Source organism: Gopherus flavomarginatus, chromosome 11, assembly GCF_025201925.1.
Source record: "Gopherus flavomarginatus isolate rGopFla2 chromosome 11, rGopFla2.mat.asm, whole genome shotgun sequence".
Lineage (NCBI taxonomy): Eukaryota > Metazoa > Chordata > Testudines > Testudinidae > Gopherus > Gopherus flavomarginatus.
In genome coordinates this window covers 33,133,023-33,153,409 of record NC_066627.1, presented here as the reverse complement: position 1 = coordinate 33,153,409, position 20,387 = coordinate 33,133,023, and the positions used below count along the sequence as shown (strand labels likewise).

General features: G+C 46.4%; 1 protein-coding gene across 1 annotated transcript; it reads left to right on the top strand.

Moving 5' to 3' along the window:
• The first annotated feature begins 1,415 nt into the window (after nt 1-1,415).
• CCN5 (cellular communication network factor 5) lies at nt 1,416-20,387 on the top strand. Its single transcript, XM_050917468.1, has 5 exons — nt 1,416-1,927; nt 10,954-11,170; nt 13,893-14,144; nt 14,526-14,728; nt 17,534-20,387. Exons 1-5 carry the CDS (start codon nt 1,868-1,870, stop codon nt 17,555-17,557), a joined length of 756 nt encoding a protein of 251 aa, XP_050773425.1. The 5' UTR covers nt 1,416-1,867; the 3' UTR covers nt 17,558-20,387.

Here is a 20,387-nt window from a genome sequence, read left to right as displayed (position 1 = left end):
AAAGAGACTTTTCTGTACCATCTCAGAGCACCGGCCCACCCCATCCAGTGTCCTATCTCTAGCTGTGGCCATCTGTGGTGCTTCAGAGGAAGGAGACAACAAAACAAAACAAAACAAAACCCTAAAATACAATGGGGGGGAGGAGAGGAAGCCTTTCTTAACCCTGCTGTATCAGTGTTCCTCAGTCAAAGGTAGAATACAGACCTTAGGAGATGTCCCCTACTAGCAGTCGTGTCAGACTGAGGGCAATGTATGACCCCTGAATGGTCCTCAGTGGGGTCAATGGGGTAGTAGTGGAACTATGTGGTTAGAGCAACAGGGACTCGGTGTCATGATGTATCTATGGCAGGTTGCCTTAATCCAGCCCTAGTACTGTGCCCTCCCCTTTGGATTGTGGAGAAAATGCCATCATGACCATCCCTCTATGCAAGGTCCTGTTAGAGGTGGCAAAAGGGAACACAGTATCCCCCACCCCCAGTGTTGCCAAATCTCATGATTTTATCCCAAGTTTTGAGATAGCTGGTGTTTTTCTTAAAGCCCCACTTTCTGGATTCATGAATTTCAGCTTTCTTTCTTTTTTCTTTTCTTTTTTCTAAGTAAGTTTCTAGCTCTTGTGGTTCTAGAGAAAACCTTGCGACTGTGACCCCCACCTCCCAAATGCTTTAACACCAGAAGGCAAATAAAAAGCACCCAAAACTTTGGCTTAAAAATCTCATGATTTTTTAGGGCTGTCTCATTATTTTTCAACACTAGAGGCTGTCAAATACTACTGTGAGGGCCAGATTTTAGTCCCTCAGCTGCCCCTTGTACCTTCCCTTTGCAGACACAAACACCCCTGCATGTAGTAAAAACTGAACACACCCTTTAAATATTCTATCTCAGCAACAGAAGCTCCATGCAACAGCCTGGTGAGCCACTGCAACAAACCAGTTCTCCAGTTTAATGCAACACCTGGACTTAGAGGAGATAAACCTGAAATTAGTGAGAGAATCTCACCTTGTAAACTGTGTGTCCTCGGTTTCTGGGAGCCTAAAGCAACTCACTGAACTTCCATAGTGAGTGAGGTACATAACCCTGAGATAGCTGTACTGCATGAGTAACCACACAGCACCCTGACCTTCTCCACTTTCAAAGTCCAGTCCCAGCATGTGGGCTCAATGTAAAACTAGGATGGATTCCCTGAGGCAGGCTCCTCTCTGGTTGTTCCAATGCCCTGGTCAGGAGTTTAGAGGGGATGCCAGATTATCTGTGTATGTTGATTTTCCACTGGCAGGAAATGAGAGAATGGGGCAGATATTCCAGAAAAAGGTTTATAAAAAGTGGAATCACTTTTAATGTACAAATCCAGGGATAAACAAGTCCTGCAAGCTAGAAATTCAAAATCCACAGGGAAATAGTTCAGTAAACAAATAGGTTCTATTCCTGCTGAGTTTGAAACAGCAGGAAATGGTGACTAAGCATGGAGCTTTCATACCAACCTCAGCTATCGCCAGTTTGCCATTCCCTACTGCAATCTCTCTGAGCTGTGCACACTTTCCTGCATTCTAGTACAGCCTGTTCTTCCCTCTTCTGCTGCTTCTCCAAGCCCATGGGAGAATTTGCCTTCTCTTTGCTTTCTCAATGGGCTGCACATTCTCACCTTGAGGTGAGTGGAAATGTCAGCTGGAATGTGGGTTTGAAAAAAAAAATATCTTGATGCTTGTCCAAACCTACTCATGTTTATATTGGAGCCTGTGAGTGACATCAGAGCAGGGAAGAGTATAAACACCAGCAGGACCTTACTCCGAGACTTTTAAAACTGCAAACACATTGCTGCCTCCAAAGTGCCTGGGGACTGATGTGCTGAAGTGCCAGAGAGTAAGGCAGCATGAGAAGCCAACTGGAAAAGCAGCTTCTCTTCTTCTCTCTTCTCTGCATCCTTTCCAAGGTAAGGAAGCTGGGGCTTTATTCTTAGTCAAGGAAGCTTTTGGTTCTTACTTATAAAGCAACCTGTAACCAATAGAAACCAGCTATGTAACTGCAACAATTCAAAGATCTTACCATGTTGATTAGTATGCACGCTGCAGAATGTATCATATTCATGCAATCCCTTGCAGGTAGAGGCAGGGAGTTCATGACTATCAAAAATGTTGAATTAAGTAGTAGTGATTTAAAATTAATAAGCCAAATGTATCTCTAGTGCAATTCCACTAAAGGCAAAGGAATGACATCAAAGGTAAATTTGGACCTATATGCATGACCCATCTTCATTATTAATTGTGTCCAAGGCTCTGGCATGCATACCTGCTACCTGCAGACAATTGTAGTAATGGTTTATAGACCTACTTCTCCAGATTCATTGTCCTGCACTGAAGCCTCTAGGGACAGTGAGCCAAGCAGCCATCACTGCTTTTTCAGGATTACTCAGTGATTGTCCAGTTTTCGCTCCCAAGATGCAGTGAAGCACATGTACAGCTGATGCCTCCTACAGGATTTTGGTTGCTCTAAAACTTTTTTCCCTGGATCTGAAGTGCTGTGTGAAACAATTCCCTTTGCAAAGAGCAGGAAAATTTAAAACTTTTAAGTTTTTCAATTGCACATTTCTTGAAATGCTGCTTGAGTTCCTTAAGTTGGACACATCACAAGCAATGAGATCATTGCAGTGTGATGCCTGTTTGAATTTTAACCTGCATACATGTGGCCTATAATTATTAGGACAAATTGTCATCTAAGGACAAGCTAACTACAAAGGAACAGAGGAAAACAGGATTAATGGAACTAGATCAGATCAATCATCTGGATAATTTTTCCCCAATAGTGGCCTATAGTAGATATTTCATAGGCAGATGAAAATCCATTATAAAGATACATCTGGCCAAAGCTGTACATGAAGAAAAAACTTCTTCCTGACCCTTGTAGCTCTCAACTTATTTCCTGAAGAATGATGATTGATAGCCCTTGTTATTGCATCCTAGCCAGTGTAACTGTAGCTATTGTACCTATGCTTATTCCTGTAAATGCCACCACACTTTTTGTCTCAGTAATAGCATAATTCAATAATAAAAGTGTATTAAAGAGGGGGTTGTGCTAGCTATCTTGGATACATTTGACTCTCGTGCCTGCCACTGAAGTTACTACAGAGAGATAAAGGATCATCATGTGAGTTCACTGATGCAGATGAGGAAAATGAACAGCAGCACCAAGATCCATTCTGTCCAGGTATAGGTTGCACAATGGGAGCGTGTTGCTATGAGACATGCTGCTAATGAAAGAGGGAAAGAAAGATGGGAATTAATATGAACATTTCAGTGGAATCCACAGATTGCTCCCCTCATTGTCAGTTCAGCAGAGAAGCCAAGGTCTGAATCAGCATGGAGACTGAACTTGCTCTGGCTGCATTTAGTAGGCAGGAATGCATGGCACATTGGTAGGGGCAGTGTGTGTTCATAGGAAATTTACTCTGCTGCTGTTCATGGTGTACACAAGGGGGCTATCAATCCAGCATCTTTCACCAGCAATGAATTCACTTGAAAAATACAAATGGAAAGCTACTGATATTTTTTATGTGATAACATATCAATATTCACAGCCCGATTTGCAAACAGGGCCCTTTCTGTGTCTGCAAAATATATTTGCACACAGGTAATTGTGCATGCAGAATGGATAATCAATATTTATATCGATCTACCTACCTAAACTCCTGCAGGTCACTGCACTGCAGATCAGCTGACTGTCCATGCAAACTGGCATTTGTGCACAAACTTTCCAAAGCAATTATCCATTCTATCTGAGCAGCTATATTTTCCAAGTGCGACTAAGCTCCCATTGTTTGAAAATTACAGCCAAGTGTGCCACTTGCACAACTGGCCAAGTTGGTGCAGAGGCCGCAGCAGCTAGGGCTCAGAGCATCACTAAGGATGCAATATGGGCCAAAGCGAGAAGTAGTGACGCTCACTTGGGTTCACTCATTTGATTAAGCAAGCCTCATTTTGGGTACCCATAGAATATGGTAAGAGGTCCCACTGCTCTGATAGTGTTGGCCAAACAGGGCCCGTTTCCCCCTGGAGCTTACCTAATTACACCAAGGAGGCACGGAGAACAAGAAGACGGGTACCACACCTTTATTTTCGTTCAGCTGAGCGGGTGTTTCTTCTCGACTAATGCCAGAGAAGAGCACACCTTACATGGGGGACATGAGTCCCTTTTATAATCAGTAACAAACAACTTTAGTAAACGTCATTATACTGACCTATAGATAACAGGTCACACAGAATACATGATTATTTTGGGGAAGGGGATACAAGATACATCTGTTGCGGATACATTTATCATTTTGAAGGGAGTATAAGGTACATACCTTGACCTTTGGTATTACATATCTTTGAGGATACATGAGAAAACAGCTGCATAAACTTTTGTGCCAAGCGGACTAATTAGTAAATAGCTGACATGGTTAAATGAGACTAGATACATGTCTTGTCCTGGATTCCCAGGTTTTGCTTGTTATTCAAATCCCTAGGCCCCTCTTTGGGCTAAAGCCAGGGAAAGAGAGGAAGATACAGGCCTGGGCCTGTTGATTTTTAGGCCTTTTCTATCAAGTTTCCCCCCCCTTAAAAACATTTTAAGAGCTTATGGGCTTTGCGCCTCAGTTCCTTCAGGTTTGTACAATATCATCATAAACCTTAACTCCCAATTTGTTTCCCTGGGCTTGAGGTAAGAGAAAGAACAAAGGCCTAATGTATCCTATGTAGCATATTCCCGACCAGTTTGGAGGCAATCTGCGATAAGCATAAGAGCCACAGATCCAATAATGACCTTTTAATGCCCAAGTTCCGTTAGCAAAGGGACCATCCCAGGTCTCAGGGGAATCAGCGGGGCCCGGCTCTTCGTAATAGAGAGCGTTGCCTGATTCTATAGGTCCCCCTAGGAAGTTGTCTACATTTGGGTTACAATAGTTGCATTTCCATGCTCCAGCTCCTGCCTTCCATACACAGTTACAACCAAATCTCGGGTTATTGGTACTAGCCCAAAATTGTCGAAAATGGGTAACTCGGGTTCCATTAAGGTGTTGCCATGCCCATTGGTACCACCGCACCACATGATTTTTGTCAGTGGTGTTGTCTCGCTGGCAGCTTAGGAAGAGGGCATCGAAGTACCCATCTAATCCTACTGCTTTACAGCCATCACCTCTGTGATTCCAGTAGGAACACTTTACCCAGCTATTGTTAGTTAGCTTTACATGGGTAAGGTTCCATCGTCCTTGGTACTTTAAACAGTCATATGGGCGACAGTGGGGATCCCAGCAATCAAAACCCAGTGATAGGGTCCATTCACATTTGCTTTCCCCCATATATCTTCCCCCATGCCTTGTTCGATTAAGGCAAAAGACACCGATTCCAGCAGAATAGAGTCGCCAGGGGCCCTGGTTTTCAGTCCACCTTCCCGTTCCCTTATGTACTATGCTCAAACTACTTAGCCACCACTTAGGCTGTACCGGCTGAGCTACCCAGGGCCACTCATTTAATTCTCCTGGACCGCCACATACCCAGCAATTAGTAAGGTTAAAAGAATCTGCTATTAGTTCCCCTAGTTGCAGAAACCTATTTTCCCAATTATATGCATAAGTAAACATACAGACCAGAAATACAAAGAATGGTTTCATTGTTTCTGTCTTTTAAACAGTCCTTTTAGTCCTTCCAATCCTTGGTACTCCCAGGTAGAGTCTTCGCCTGTGTCTCTCCGGGCTTCCGGAGCCGGAGGGGACAGAGGGCTGATGTCCTCTTCAGCTTGGCTGTTCTCTGAATCAGGGCTCAGGAACCGCTTTACTCGGGAATGATGCGTCCACTTGTCGCTCCCAAGGACCTTAACAGCGGCCTGGCTGATGAGCGATACAGTATACGGACCGTCCCACCGCGGTGTGAGTGGATCACGCTTCCACTTTTTGACAAGGACCTGATCACCGATCTGGAAAGAATGCACCGGTTGTTCCAAGGGAAGGGTCTGGAAAGGCGCCGCGTAGCGATGTAACTGTAACAAAACAGATTGCAGCGCAGAAACCTGTTTCCATAAAGAGTCATTCCCCACTTCCCAGTTTATATCCTCTCGGTATCCCGGGATGAGTACTCGGGGAGGGAACCCAAAGACCAGCTCGAAGGGTGAAAGTTTTAGACCCTTACGTGGGGCCCTCCCATGTGCACGCACGTGTACTACCGCGACCCGGAGAGGAAGCATCAGGGCCTCAAGCAGTGTCTTAATAAGAGCCCCATGGGCTCTTCTTTGGCCTGAGGCTGTAATGAAACCCCTTTCTTTCCATAAGGTTCCATGGGCATGCACCACCATGTATGCATAACGACTGTCAGTATATATATTAATAGTCTTTCCAATTCCCCTTCGGAGCGCCTCAATAAGAGCCACCAGTTCCGCCGCCTGGGCAGATAGGTTGGGGCTTAGCTGAAACTTATACACTTCTCCCTCCTTAACTATGACGGCTGCTCCTGTAAATCGCTTCCCGTCCTCTACATAACTAGATCCATCTACATACATTTCAACATCGGGGTTGGGCCAGGGTATATCTGAAAGATCAGAGCGAGGTTTAGTTTCTTGTTGTAAAACTTCAATACAATCATGGGTGGGACTAGCCCCATAAGGGACTTGGGGCTTTGGTAGTAAAGTAGCTGGATTGAGGGAACTAACTGTTTTAAAAGTTAGGTTAGGAGCTAACAAAAGTCCTATCTCATATCTGGTATGCCTGCTGGGGTTTAAATGTTTTTCCCCGGCTCCTGTTCCCAATATCTGAGGTATTCCATGGGGTACCACAACCTCAGTATCCCCACCCAGGGTTAGTTTTTCAGCCTCCTGTACAAGGAGAGCGGTCGCAGCTACAGCTCGGAGACAAGCTGGCCAGCCCTTAGCGACGGGGTCCAATACCTTGGAGTAATAACCCACAGGTTGCCAGGCCGGTCCCGACCTCTGGCACAGAACCCCGGACGCCACCCCCCTTCTCTCATGAACGTATAGAGTGAACGGCTTCCGGGGATCCGGGAGAGCCAGTGCGGGAGGCTGAACCAAGGCTTCTTTAAGCTCTTGAAATGCTTTTTCTTTTTCTTTAGTCCACTCCCAGTTAAGCAGACCCTCTTTAGTGAGGGACTCATATAGTGGTTTAGCCTTTCCGCCGTAGTCAGGGATCCAAAGCCGGCAAAAACCGGTCAGTCCCAAGAAAGCCCTTAGCTCTCTGGGATTTCGGGGTTGAGGGCTTTCAAGTATCGCCTGGATTCTGTCTTTACCCAAGCTACGACGTCCCTGACGAAGCTGATATCCGAGAAAAGTAACCTGTTGTTTGACCAATTGGGCTTTCTCTCTAGAAACCTTATATTCCTGAGCTCCAAGAAAATTGAGGAGCTCTATTGTACATTTCTTACAAGCAGTTTTTGTTTTAGTACTTAGGAGTAAATTATTACAGTACTGAACTATGTTACATGAGAAATGTGCAGCTAGGAACGGAGCCAGGTCTTTTTTAGTTGGCTGCCAAAAATCTCGGGGGCACAAGTTAGTCCCTGGGGGACAACAGTCCAAAGATACTGAGCCTTGTAATGGGTATCTGGATCTTCCCATTCAAAGGCAAACAGTTTCTGAGACTCCTGATCAAGAGGTATGGAAAAGAAAGCATCTTTTAAATCTATTACAGAGAACCACCCGTGGCTCTTGGGGACTTGGCTTAAAATAGTATGGGGGTTTGGGACAACTGGATAGGGGGCTTCTATCAACTTATTAACCTGCCTCAGGTCCTGGACTAATCGATATTGTCCGTTAGGCTTAGGCACTCCCATTATTGGAGTATTATATGGAGAAGTGCCTTCCCTTAACCACCCACACTGCAAAAACTTTTGAATCAAAGGCTTCAGTCCGATCCGAATGGTTAACTTAAGGGGGTATTGTCGAATTCGGACTGGACGGCTTCCCTCCTTAAGGGAAATGTGTACTAGCAAAGCATTTCGAGCCCGAGCAAAACCTCCCTCCTCAGCCCAGACCTCAGGATTAACCCCTGGCATTTGGTTCTTTTCACTCTCTGGCTGTGCTGGGGAAGGATTTTTAACATTTAACAGGGCCATTTGATAGTTAGAAATTTGGTGTTTAGGGAGCCTAACCTCCAGAGTCCCATTATTGTTGAACGAGATTTCTGCTTGCAGTTTAGTAAGTAGATCTCGTCCTAGCAGCGCAATGGGGCAGGAGGGGCTGCAAACGAATTGGTGGGATATATGGCAGTCTCCTACTTTTACTAGAAGAGGTAGAGATTTTTCCAATTTTATACTTTGTCCTTCTATCCCTTGGACTACAGCACACCCTTGAGCTCTCCCCCGGGGAGCCTCAGCTAGGGGAAGCAAGCTAAGGGCAGCTCCTGTATCGATCAGGGCTTCAACTGGGCGGCCCCCTACCTCAATTATCACCGTGGGATCCAGGCCAGCGGGTTGCGCCGCTAGGAGGGGCCGCTGGGTCCCTCGGCCTCCCTATACAGCCGACTCATCGTGTGCCTCGTTATAGAAAACGGGCACAGGCGGGGTCCTATTCCTGCTTCCCTCCCGTCTGTTATGTCGCTGGGGGCATTCATTCTTCCAGTGTCCCTCTTCCTTACAGATAGCACACTGATTTCGTCCCAAACGGGGGCCTCTTTCCTTCTCCTGTAATCCTGTTCGTCCCTTCGTGTTGCCCCCCCCCTTTCCCACTCTCCCCCTTCAGGGCCATTCCACAGTACAGAATTTTATCAAATCATCCTTACATAATGGCATTCCATAATCAGCCTGACGTCTAAACGCCTTCCAATTATTTAGCATACATTCTAAGGGCGTCCCAGCATAAATGCTTTGTCCGGACCCCATTATGCTTGTGTGTAATTAAACCTGGTCACGGGTTCGACCGACCCCCCTTGCGATTAAGATATCCTGGTCACAGGGTTTCCCCTCGCAGGAGTCTCAGGGCGGCTGGAGTCGGTTTAAGTCCTAGACCTGGTTATCACAATTTTGGCCTCCAATACAACATCAATATGAAGAAAAGCAAGACTCCCCCCAAAAACAGAAGCAAGCCCTGAGGCTGTTCTATATCCCAGTAATTATCCAATACAGCCCACGGGCTCGTGAAATTAGTGGTATTATTCATTAATTGCCTGGCTTGCTTAGCATAACCTTCAAGCAACCACAATATCTTCCCACACCGGGGTTACCTATGAGGTCCAATCACACTGCGGGGGCGTTATATCCTTTAAACCCAAGAGGTAAAACGCACTTACCACCCGGAGTGGCCGCGTCCGGCTGTTGGACCTTCCCCTTCTGGCACCGTCTTGTCTCCGTGTCGTTAGGAGTTCTCTTTAGAGAGGACGCAGCCGTCCCGACCGATTACAACGACCCGAGGCCCGAGCGAATCAGTGGCTCGAGGTGGCCACTCCTCGGAATCGCCCTCGGTCGCCGGTCAGCGCCCTCTACAGGGAGAGAAGTCCCGGCGGAGTCGCCAGTTGTTGGCCAAACAGGGCCCGTTTCCCCCTGGAGCTTACCTAATTACACCAAGGAGGCACGGAGAACAAGAAGACGGGTACCACACCTTTATTTTCGTTCAGCTGAGCGGGTGTTTCTTCTCGACTAATGCCAGAGAAGAGCACACCTTACATGGGGGACATGAGTCCCTTTTATAATCAGTAACAAACAACTTTAGTAAACGTCATTATACTGACCTATAGATAACAGGTCACACAGAATACATGATTATTTTGGGGAAGGGGATACAAGATACATCTGTTGCGGATACATTTATCATTTTGAAGGGAGTATAAGGTACATACCTTGACCTTTGGTATTACATATCTTTGAGGATACATGAGAAAACAGCTGCATAAACTTTTGTGCCAAGCGGACTAATTAGTAAATAGCTGACATGGTTAAATGAGACTAGATACATGTCTTGTCCTGGATTCCCAGGTTTTGCTTGTTATTCAAATCCCTAGGCCCCTCTTTGGGCTAAAGCCAGGGAAAGAGAGGAAGATACAGGCCTGGGCCTGTTGATTTTTAGGCCTTTTCTATCAATAGGATGTAATGCCTGTGGGCAATGTACTACTGTTGCAATGTACTACTGTGTTCAATAACTCACATCTTAACTGCTCCACAAAATTACACAAAAGTACAGACTGGCACAGCCCATTAACAGTGTAACACACTTAGGAGCTGTTGTCTAACACCTGCATCATTTTTTGCACCACCACTCTGTGTTGGTGTATATAATTGTTGTTGAGCCAAGTCCTGCGGCTGTGATTCAGTTTCTATTCAGTCCCTACCACCTGTTCTCAGGCTAAACTCCCGTTAAAGTACCAAGATGGTAACAATACTTAATGCTTACCTAGTACTTTACAAAGTACTGTGTAAAAAATAATTAACTCAAACCCCAGTTCCAGGGCAGGTCAGTAGTATCAACCTCATTTTACCAATGGGGAAACTGAGGCACAAAGCCATTATGTGACTTTCCCCAGGCCTCACTGCAAAGCATAGTCATTAAGGTTAGGGGGAAAGAGACGGAGACTCAGGTATTGGAGGAAATAAAGAGACAATGCAGTAAGACCAATTCTCATTGGTTTTTTAAATCAAAACTGCACCAGTACATAGGGTGCCCCCCGCAATTCATTCTGAGTAACTTCTAATCTAGGGTTTAATCCTGTGTGGTGCTAAACATCCTTGATTCTCATTGGTTTCTGTGGGGGCTGAAGATGATCAGAATCTTGTGGTATCAAGCCCTATAGGAACAGTTGTTTTCAGATCTATCTTGAAGTCTCTCTGTGGAATGCAGAGTCTCCTGAGTCATGCTGGGAACAAAACCCTGACCCCCATGAAACTAAACCCCCAGCAAGTCTGAGGCGAACTCAGTGGGGGGTCACTGTAAGGCTGCAGCATCAAGCTGAGGAAAAACCCTTTGCAAGCACTTATGGTTTTGCCTCTGCAGGTCTGTACTCAGCTCTGCCGGACACCATGCTACTGCCCCTGGATCCCACCCCGCTGCCCTCCCGGCGCCCCTCTGGTTCTGGATGGATGTGGCTGCTGCAGAATATGCGCGCGACGGCTGGGAGAGCCCTGCAGTTACCTCAACGTGTGTGATCGGAGCCAGGGCCTCATCTGTGATTACAGTGATGACCACCTGGGGAGAGGAGGAACCTGCAACTGTGAGCACATCCCTTTACTCTTTTCATGAAGGCCTGGCTGACACTGGGAGAATGGCTCCCTCAAATCCCAGCCTGTTCAGCTAACCCCATCCTAAAACTGTTGGGAGCTGCAGCCAAACCAGGCAGCCTGACCCGCTCTGCGCTCTCAGAGGAGTGGTTAATAAAAAGTGGTTCTCGACGCCTGGTGTCTGCTCTGTGCTGTGGCTCAAACCAGTTTGTAAGATGGTTTTGCTGACCTGGTTTCAAAGCCAGTTAGAATTTTGAGGGAAATGTCACCAGTATTGACCAACCCACAGAGTTAGCAAAGAAAACAACTGAGCTGGAACATGCTTATATGGAACCCCAGATCTGACATTTCATCCCCCAACCAGGTCTGTTAAACAAAGGCTCTGACCTCAGCGCAGGTAACAGACACAGAACATGGACTGAGTTTTATGCCACGTCATCAACTTCTTTTCTCTCTGGAGTTCTCACGTTAGCTGGCAGGAGCGTAAACAACTCATTGAGTTTCTGTCCTCCTCAGAGAGCTCAGATCAGCCTGACAGGGATGTGAGCTGAACAAACATCAAACCTTCCCCCGGTTAGAAGCACTAATGGGCAGTGAATCACTTCCTTCAGGGGGTTCCCAAGAAATGGTAGTTGCTGCTAGTTTGGAGGACCTACCCTTCTTTTTCAGGTATTTCTGGGATGCTTGATACCATAGTACCTAAGCTCCCATACCACTGGGCTCTGTGCTGTGCTAGCGGGCAGTGGGGCTGTCGCAGTCCTAAAACTTTGCAGACATGAAGGACATTTGCAAAGTAAAGAGTCAGTGTTCTCTTGCAGGCTGATGAACCTCTTCTCTGAGCAATTCACAAGGAAGTAGGCGAGAAGGTTGGGAAGGAGCATGGGACCCCTATGAAGGAGAAGCAATAGCCTCTACTGAGAAGCTCTTCTGTCTCCCTCTTTCTGTCTGTCGCTCTCTCACACACACACACAGACACACTCTTCAGTCACTCTCTCAGTGGCCTGATACTCTTCAGTCCTGTTCAATCTTAGTTTATCCCTTCAGGACTCTCTCAGGCAAGAACACAGCTTCCTACAATCCCACACAGGGTACATCTCTGCCCGGGTACATTTCTCCTGCCGATGACACACCAGACAGCAGGCAATGAGAATAGGGTCCCATCCTATATCTGCTCACCTTCTGTCTTCTCAGATGAGACCTTCAAAGCACATGGGCTACGGGACCAAGTGGCTGCTGCTCCTCAAAAGTTCTTTCCATCCAGGGGAAGCTGGCACAGCCAGCACCACTTTTAAGGCCTAGTTTACACTACACTACAAATTTAGGTCGATGTAAGGTGCCTTACATTGACCTAACTCTGTAAGTGTCTACCCTGAAATGTCTCTCCCACCAATGTAACTCGCCCATGACACCAACTTACTAACTCCTCCCCTGTGAGAGGCGTAGCACTTAGGTCAATGTAGTTAGGTTGAAACTGTGTCAGTGTAACACTGTGTTGCTTACATCAACTGTCGCAGCCTTCAGAAGCCATCCCACAATGCCCCACACTGACAGTTACAGGGGCACAAGTGCTCCTGGTGAGGACACATACCACCAACATAAGGCGTGAAGTGTGGACACGCAAAAGCGTTTCACTTACTGCAGTGGTTGTACATCGATGTAACTTAGGCTGACTTAATTTTGTACTGTAGACTTGCCCCAAGAGGAAGTCTTTGGGGTTCTGATTCCACCCAGGACAGCGAGGCAGCAGCCTGAGAGCTTTACATTCAGTGTGTCGATCATATTAACAGTGACTCCCAGTCAAGAAAAACGCCGCAAGACACCTGTTGTCTTGCTCCAGTGAGGAATCTCCTACAAGAGCTGCTGCCTGTGGCCCATGAGGGTCCAGGTTCCAGGCTCAGCAGAGGAAAAGGGCTGAATGCACATAGAATGAGCTTAGCCTCTGATGAGGGATCCTGGTGAGCTGCCCCAATGGCTGGCTGCTACCATCTGGTAGCTGAGACTACTGAGAAGGCTGGACTTGGAGTGTCCTCGTGGAATGTGCTACACACTGATGGTTATTATTTATTTATTAGTTAGTGCTGGTCCAATGATTCATCGTGAATAAATTCTCTGACACATTTTGGCATTTGTCTCAGAATTAAGCACACGTCATTGTTTTCATTCTCTCACCAACTCTGCAGAGGGACAAATGATATTCTTTAAATAATTAATCCAGGAATTCTTCGCACTAAAAGGTTTATTTGAAAATAAATTATGTCACTATTAGACCAGCTCTATTCTTATTTAACATTTGTATCTGGTGCCATAGGCATGCCCGGTGGACTACAGAGAGAATTCAGCTACGTCTCTTTGTCCAGGCACTTACATTGTGATCACCACCCCCTGAGCCAGGAGAAAAACTCAATACCTAGTATGAGGAGCTCAGCAGATAGACACTGTAGCTTATCATAGCCCCAGCAAAAGCCAACCAGTTGGCTAATGTGGTCGGTTACCTCCTTCACCTGGCCACTCTGAGCCAGATGCAAAGTCCTTTGGAGTTTATGGAAAGACACTCTGGTTTCAGTGGGCTTTGGACCAGGCCCTAAGTTGAGCCCACAAATGACCGTTTCCCCTTTGTAATTATTGTATGTTTACCCTCAGTGGCACCTGAGTCCTTCTGTCTGTGTTTGATTGGTCGCTTTGTTACTGTTGGATTACTCTGGATGTTGGTTGCAGTTGAGGAGGGAGACGACAGCTGCGAGGTGAATGGAAAGGTCTATCGAGACGGTGAGATATTCCAGCCCAGCTGTAAGATCCAGTGCCGCTGCTCAGACGGAGGCTTCACCTGTGTACCCCTCTGCAGCGAGGATGTCCGCCTTCCCACTCCAGACTGTCCCCATCCGAGGCGTGTGGAGGTCCCAGGGAAGTGCTGTCAGGAGTGGATCTGTGAGAGGCAAGACAGTCACTTCGTTCAGGATGCCAAGCCAGGTAAAGTCCTAGGTGAAGTAGCAGCCCTGGAAGGTACATTCACCACTGAAAGGGTTAAACCAAATGGAACCTGTTCTTGCAATTGGGTTCCTTACATTGTGTAACCTGCAACAGTGAACAACTAAGCAACAGTACCTAAAAATGCCTTATCTTTGTTCTGGAGGGAGCCCTCTAAGGGTCAGATGACAGATCAGTCTACATGGCCCATTCACTCATCAACTTCTGGACATCAAAAGGAGAAACCCCACCCCCAACTCATTTCACAGACTGCAGGCGCTCCTTGGTCATTACCAGCCTGGGCTGGATTCGTACCACTGGCCAAGAGCAAAGTACATTTGTGTGTGGCTTAAAAGTCTCTTTCCATGACTCTTCCTTGTCCAGTGCTTAGGCTGCCTGGGACAGCATCAGCAAGCTTATCCTACCTCTGTGAAGAATGGAGCACAGAATGGAGTGCCTGCTCTGCAACCTGTGGCATGGGGATTTCGACACGGGTGTCAAACCAGAATCGGTACTGCAGACTCGAAATTCACCAACGTTTGTGCATGCTCAGACCCTGCCAGGCTCTCCGAGGAACATCTAATACAGTAAGTGTTGGCTTCAGCCAGTAAAACACTGCTAGCAGGTCGGTAGTTGGCAACAGATTTTCTAGAACAAGGAAATCCGAACCACCACACTGACGTAAGGACCACGGTAACTCTCTTAGCCGCCTGTGTACACACACACCACTCACCAGCTAGCTGTGTGCCAGGATGAGCTTCTCAGAAAGGCTCTCTCCTTTTTGCAGGCACAAACTGCAGCTAGAAAACCCAAACCTGAAACTAAATTGAGTGCTGCAAACCTGAGTTTTTCCCCACTAACTATGAGACTCCAAGAGCAGTGATGGGTCCAACATGACCCAGCGACTGCTAATGGAATTGGCAAAGCCTGGACATACCCTCTGACAGAAGGTGCATTCACAACTCTCCCAGTCCCCTGATATTTTCCCCTTACTATCAGTGTCATCTATATCAAATCAGGACTGAGATAAAGCCGGTTTGATCTCAGGAATAATAGAGGTTTTTATTAAACTATGAACCCCTTAAAGAATGTCTGTGACGTTCACTTGGCAGTTTGAAGTGGCAAACTAATGTGGCATTGTGGGCCTTCCCTTCTTTATCGGGCACCTTTTAACACCTCCTGTGTGCAGCATTAGCTGTCACCACCCTGCAGAGTAAGTTACCTTCACACTAAGGACTGGTCTACCCGATGATTTTTGTACTGATCTAACTAAGTCAGTTGGGGGAGGGGCGTGATTTTTTTTTTAACCAATATACAGTAAACTGCTGTTTATCCAAAATCCTATTATCCAAACCTCTGAATTATCTGAATTCCTTCCTTGTCCCCCAGCATGACATACATCAGTGGCTCTCAACCTTTCCAGAGTACTGTACCCCTTTCAGGAGTCTGATGTGTCTCATGTATCCCCAGGTTTCACCTCATTTAAAAACTACTTGCTTACAAAATCAGACATAAAAATACAAATGTGTCACAGCACACTATTTCTGAAAAATTGCTCACTTTCTCATTTTTACCATATAATTGTAAAATAAATCAAGTGGAATATAACTAGTGTACTTACATTTGTGTATGGTATGTAGAGCAGTATAAACAAGTCATTGTCTGTATGAAATTTTAGTTTGTTCGTACTTCGCTAGAACTTTTTATGTATGTTGTAAAACTAGGCAAATATCTAGATGAGCTGACCTCTGCAGACCCCCAGTCGTACCCATACCCCAGGTTGAGAACCACTGATGTACTTGCCCTCTGCATGATGGGGAACAAGGAAGGATTTGGATAATGCAGAGGTTTGGCTAATACCCCAGAGACCTCCTGGCCAGGACTGTGATGAGGAAGAGGAGCACAAGCCCCTGGCCCCACGGGAGGCTGCCGTGCTGTTGAATGGTTCCTGTGGTAGCGCAGGGAGCCCTCTGCAGCCCTCCCCTCATGGTCCCCCTCATACCCTTCTGTGCCAGCAGAACTGCAGAGGGCACCCTGTGCTGCTGTCGGGCTGGTGATGCCTGATACCTGCAGGTGCAAGGGAGGCAGGGCACAGTCCTGGCTGGGTGTCTCTGCTCTGCCTCACCAGGACCACAGCCTCTCTCTCCCCCCAAGGATCACAAGGAGCCCTCTGAAGTCCCGCAGTCCTGGGATAAGCAGGGCAGAGCAGAACCCTCCTCCCCTCACCACCCCCAGACAGGACAGTGAGGAAGAGGAGGAGGATGAGCCTTCTTGCTGTTGAATGGCTCCTGCTCTGTCAACTAGACGAACTCCCAATTACCTGAATAAAATCCATGTCCTCCATGCTATTCGTATAATCAGGAGTATAGTATAGTTCTACTGGTGCAATCCCTATATCAATATAAAGATGCCTTAGAGCAGAAGAACATATTCCCCTTCCTGAATGGGCATGGCTATCCCAGTATATAGCGCCTTTATACTGATATAGGTGCATCCACTCTGGGGGAGCAGTATAGCTAAAGCAGTACAACTTTTGTGTTTAAAAAAGCCCTTACATAGACTTAATGGTGTATAACCCTACCCCCCACACCCCCACCCCCCCACACACCCATCTTGACTTCTCTTTACATTTTGTGGGCCAGATTTCCAAAAGGGCTCTTTCCCTTTATGGGAGGAATTTGCACCACCACTTCTATATCCGCAATAGGGTGACCAGATAGCAAGTGTGAAAAATCGGGATGGGGGTGGGGGGTAATAGGAGCCTGTATAAGAAAAAGACCCAAAAATCGGGACTGTCCCTATAAAATCGGGACATCTGGTCACCCTAATCTGCAATTGCATTGCAAACACAAATCAAGTAGTTAGAGGGGCAATTGCTCAGACTGGTGCCTGCAATTCATTTTGCAGCTGCAAGACTGGTGCTGCATATTTGGTGGGTACAGAAAGAAAAGGCAGACAACAGCCTGGAGCAAATGTAGGTCTATCTGCCTGTGTTAAATGGAGTAAGTTCTGACACACATATGGCAGGGATGGTGAAGCCTGACTCGAGGCATAGTTACTAACTAGTATCAATAGGCCAGAGGGCAGGTGCCATCCCAGACATCATCTACCTTTGAAGAAAATAGTATTCCAACTCCAAGAATGATTGCAGGGTAAGAAACTCAGGTAATCTGTGGTGTCACTGAAGTTGCCTTAAAGCACAGCAGTCATGTCCAGTTAGAATGCCATGAGAGATTCCTCTCTCGCTGCACAGATCATTCACACTCAGGTTTGAGAGACATGTCACTGTTAGTGACACTAGAGAAACAATTCTAAGATGCTTTAGTCTCCAGGTTGGCTGTACAGTGTCAGTGGGTAAGAGAAAAGTTACACTGTCTGCTCTGTCTTTCCAGAGGGCAAGAAGAGGTCGTTTGTAGCCCCTCCCACACCGTTCAGATTTTGGTGTCAAGACTTCATCCCAGCAGCCGGATTGACCCAAGCCCAGGTCGCTATGGTTGCAGCAGAAATGGGTGTTCTACCCCCAATGAAGCTAGGGAAGAACTGACTGACTTCAGCTGCAAAGGAGGATGAAGAATCTGGAACAAGATCCCTTCCCCCTTGCTCGTGCCCATTACGGTTTCTCTAGACAATGTGGGGAAATCCTGCCACGTGTATTTTAAACCATGCAGTGGCAACGTAAGCTTATTGCCAGCTTGTGACCACTGTCATAGTACGTCCCTTGCAAACGGTGCTGTGTGGGTACAGTCACTCATGGGATCATGCATGATCCCCTCTGCGGGAGAGTCATTATAATGCCCGGCAGGCCAGGCTGTCACTGCTTTTCCAAGTAGGTTTTTATCATTCAGAATTAAGCAATGGGGTTAGTCTGGGGTTAGTTTTGCACGTGGAGCCTGGGGCTGTCACTCTCAGGCAAGTTCTGGCTACCCCCTGCGTGAGGTGATCTTTTAGGAGTGCCGGGATCCCCCAGGAAATGCTCAAATGGAGCAGTCACTGCAGTAGGGGAGGCAAGGAGGGTACAGTAAGGCTGGCTCTTCAGATACAAATGTGCTCGGCGCTCCGGGCTGGCTCCAAGGCTAACTGAAGTCAATGGACAGACTCCCATTGATGTCAGTGGGCTTTGGATCAGGCCCTGAGAGTGCTGTAGAGTGCAATTCCCTGTACATGGATTTAAAAGCATTATTAAAGGTTAGCAGATCTCAGCCTCTCCTCTGTCTGTATTAGGGTCCCAGGTGGAACGCCCAGCTGTCAGCATTGCCATGGGGATGTCTGGCTCGGATTATCCCAGATGCATGCTCTAAAGCAGCGAATACCCTCCCACAGCAGCACTGGTGCTTCAGGCCTTTGCAATTGGTACTCCAGGATCCCCTCTCCATCTTGGGATGAGTCTCTGTGCTGGGCCTGCCTTCCATTCAGTTGTGTGTCTTCCCTAGAGCTTTGGCTGCTCACCATTGTGAGACAGGAGTATGAAGCAGGCCAAGTGCCATGGGGGTTAGAGTAGATACAGTCAAATGGAAGCGATCATTACCTGCTGATAGAGTATGACTTGGAGTTCCTTAACTTGGCACAGTTTCCCAGAAAAGTTTGGGAACCTCTATATTGAAGTATGAATAAAACCCCAAAAAGTTAGAACAAGTAATGGGTATGGACACCCCAAATCCTTCTACTTCTTCAGATACAGCCTGCAAGGAGGGGAATGCTTCTTTCCAAGTTCTGGGGATGATTTCTTGATATACTTCTTACAGGCCAGATTTTCAAAGGCCCAGTGTGCCTGTAGCCAACTCCTAATATGTGCATACGTTAAGGTTTGTGCACACACAAGTGAGGGGTGCATCAAAAGTGCTGCTCCTTCACCCAAATGTCACACATACTGCTCTGCTTTGTTTTCATTTGCCGGCTAATGTCAAGACATTGACTGTCTCAAACATTAGAAAAAACACTGTAGGGAACAATTCTGTACTGACCTTCAGGGAAAGGACTAGATGGCACCTAATACCATAAGTTCTTATCTCTGATTTGTACAGTTCTGTTATTCACATACAATCAGCTCATTATATCCAGCTATCACCACAAATAAACAGCACATATTCAAACAGCACATCAGAACAGGACTCTTCCTTATGATAGTTTCAATTCACCTTCCCTTCTCTGAAAATACTTCCCTCTGAAAGTAACAATGAAGCTCCTATCCAGCAGAAAGCATCCTCTTTAACATCACTGCATTCCGTCTACAATACCAGTGGCTTGGCATGTCTTTCAACCAGGCAAACAAAGAATTCACACACTGGTGATCCCATTCCGAAGCTCCGGATGTGCCACCTAATATCCAAGCACAAAAACCAAAAGTCCATGGCCAAAACAAAGGCAGCAAAACAGCAAACGAACCGCAAAGCTGGGAAAGGGCCATCTTCAAATACAGAGGGGCTGTCGCAGCAGGAGCAGCCAAGGAACGTTATTCTGCAGGCAGCCCAAGCTTTATTTTCTCACAGTGATAAACTTTTAGAGTTATTCAAAACTGAAGTTTAAATGCCCTCTAATGGTCTCTGTTTAAATCTGCAGAGGCAACACACTTCCTCATCTCGTGGACAAATGTGAACTGCAACTAGAATGGAGCTGTGTTTTAGATTATGAATCCAGACAAGATCTGGCAATTTCAGTTTTGTATTTGTGAATTTGAAAATAAAAATGTGCTCATCTAGCTGTATAGATTGTATTAGTGCATCTCTTAAAGGGAGTGGGCCCTGTTCTGACCACACACTAGTTTTACACTGGCGAATCTTCACTAACATCAGTGGAGTTTTACCTGATTTACACTAGGGTAAATGAGATCAGAATCAGGCCCAAACAGCTTGGGTATGTCTGCAGTTCAGGAAGGTTAAATTTGGATAAGAGAAACACAGGCAAAATAAAAACATTTAAAATTTCATAACATTTTGTCAGCTGTTTGCAGCCTCTCAGCGTTTCTTAAACACTGTTAAATCTTTCTATTACGTTGGTTTCTATTTTAATTTGATGTATTTCTGTACACATGCATTTGTACCAACTGGGGTGTACATGGATGCATCCAAAGAAGTGAGCTCTAGCTCACGAAAGCTCATGCTGAAATAAATTTGTTAGTCTCTAAGGTGCCACAAGTACTCCTGTTCTTTTTATGGATGAATAGTATTATTATTTGTATTACTGTGGCACTTAGGAGTCCCGGCCATGAACCAGGACCCCGTTGAGCTAAGCACTGGACAAACACAGAAA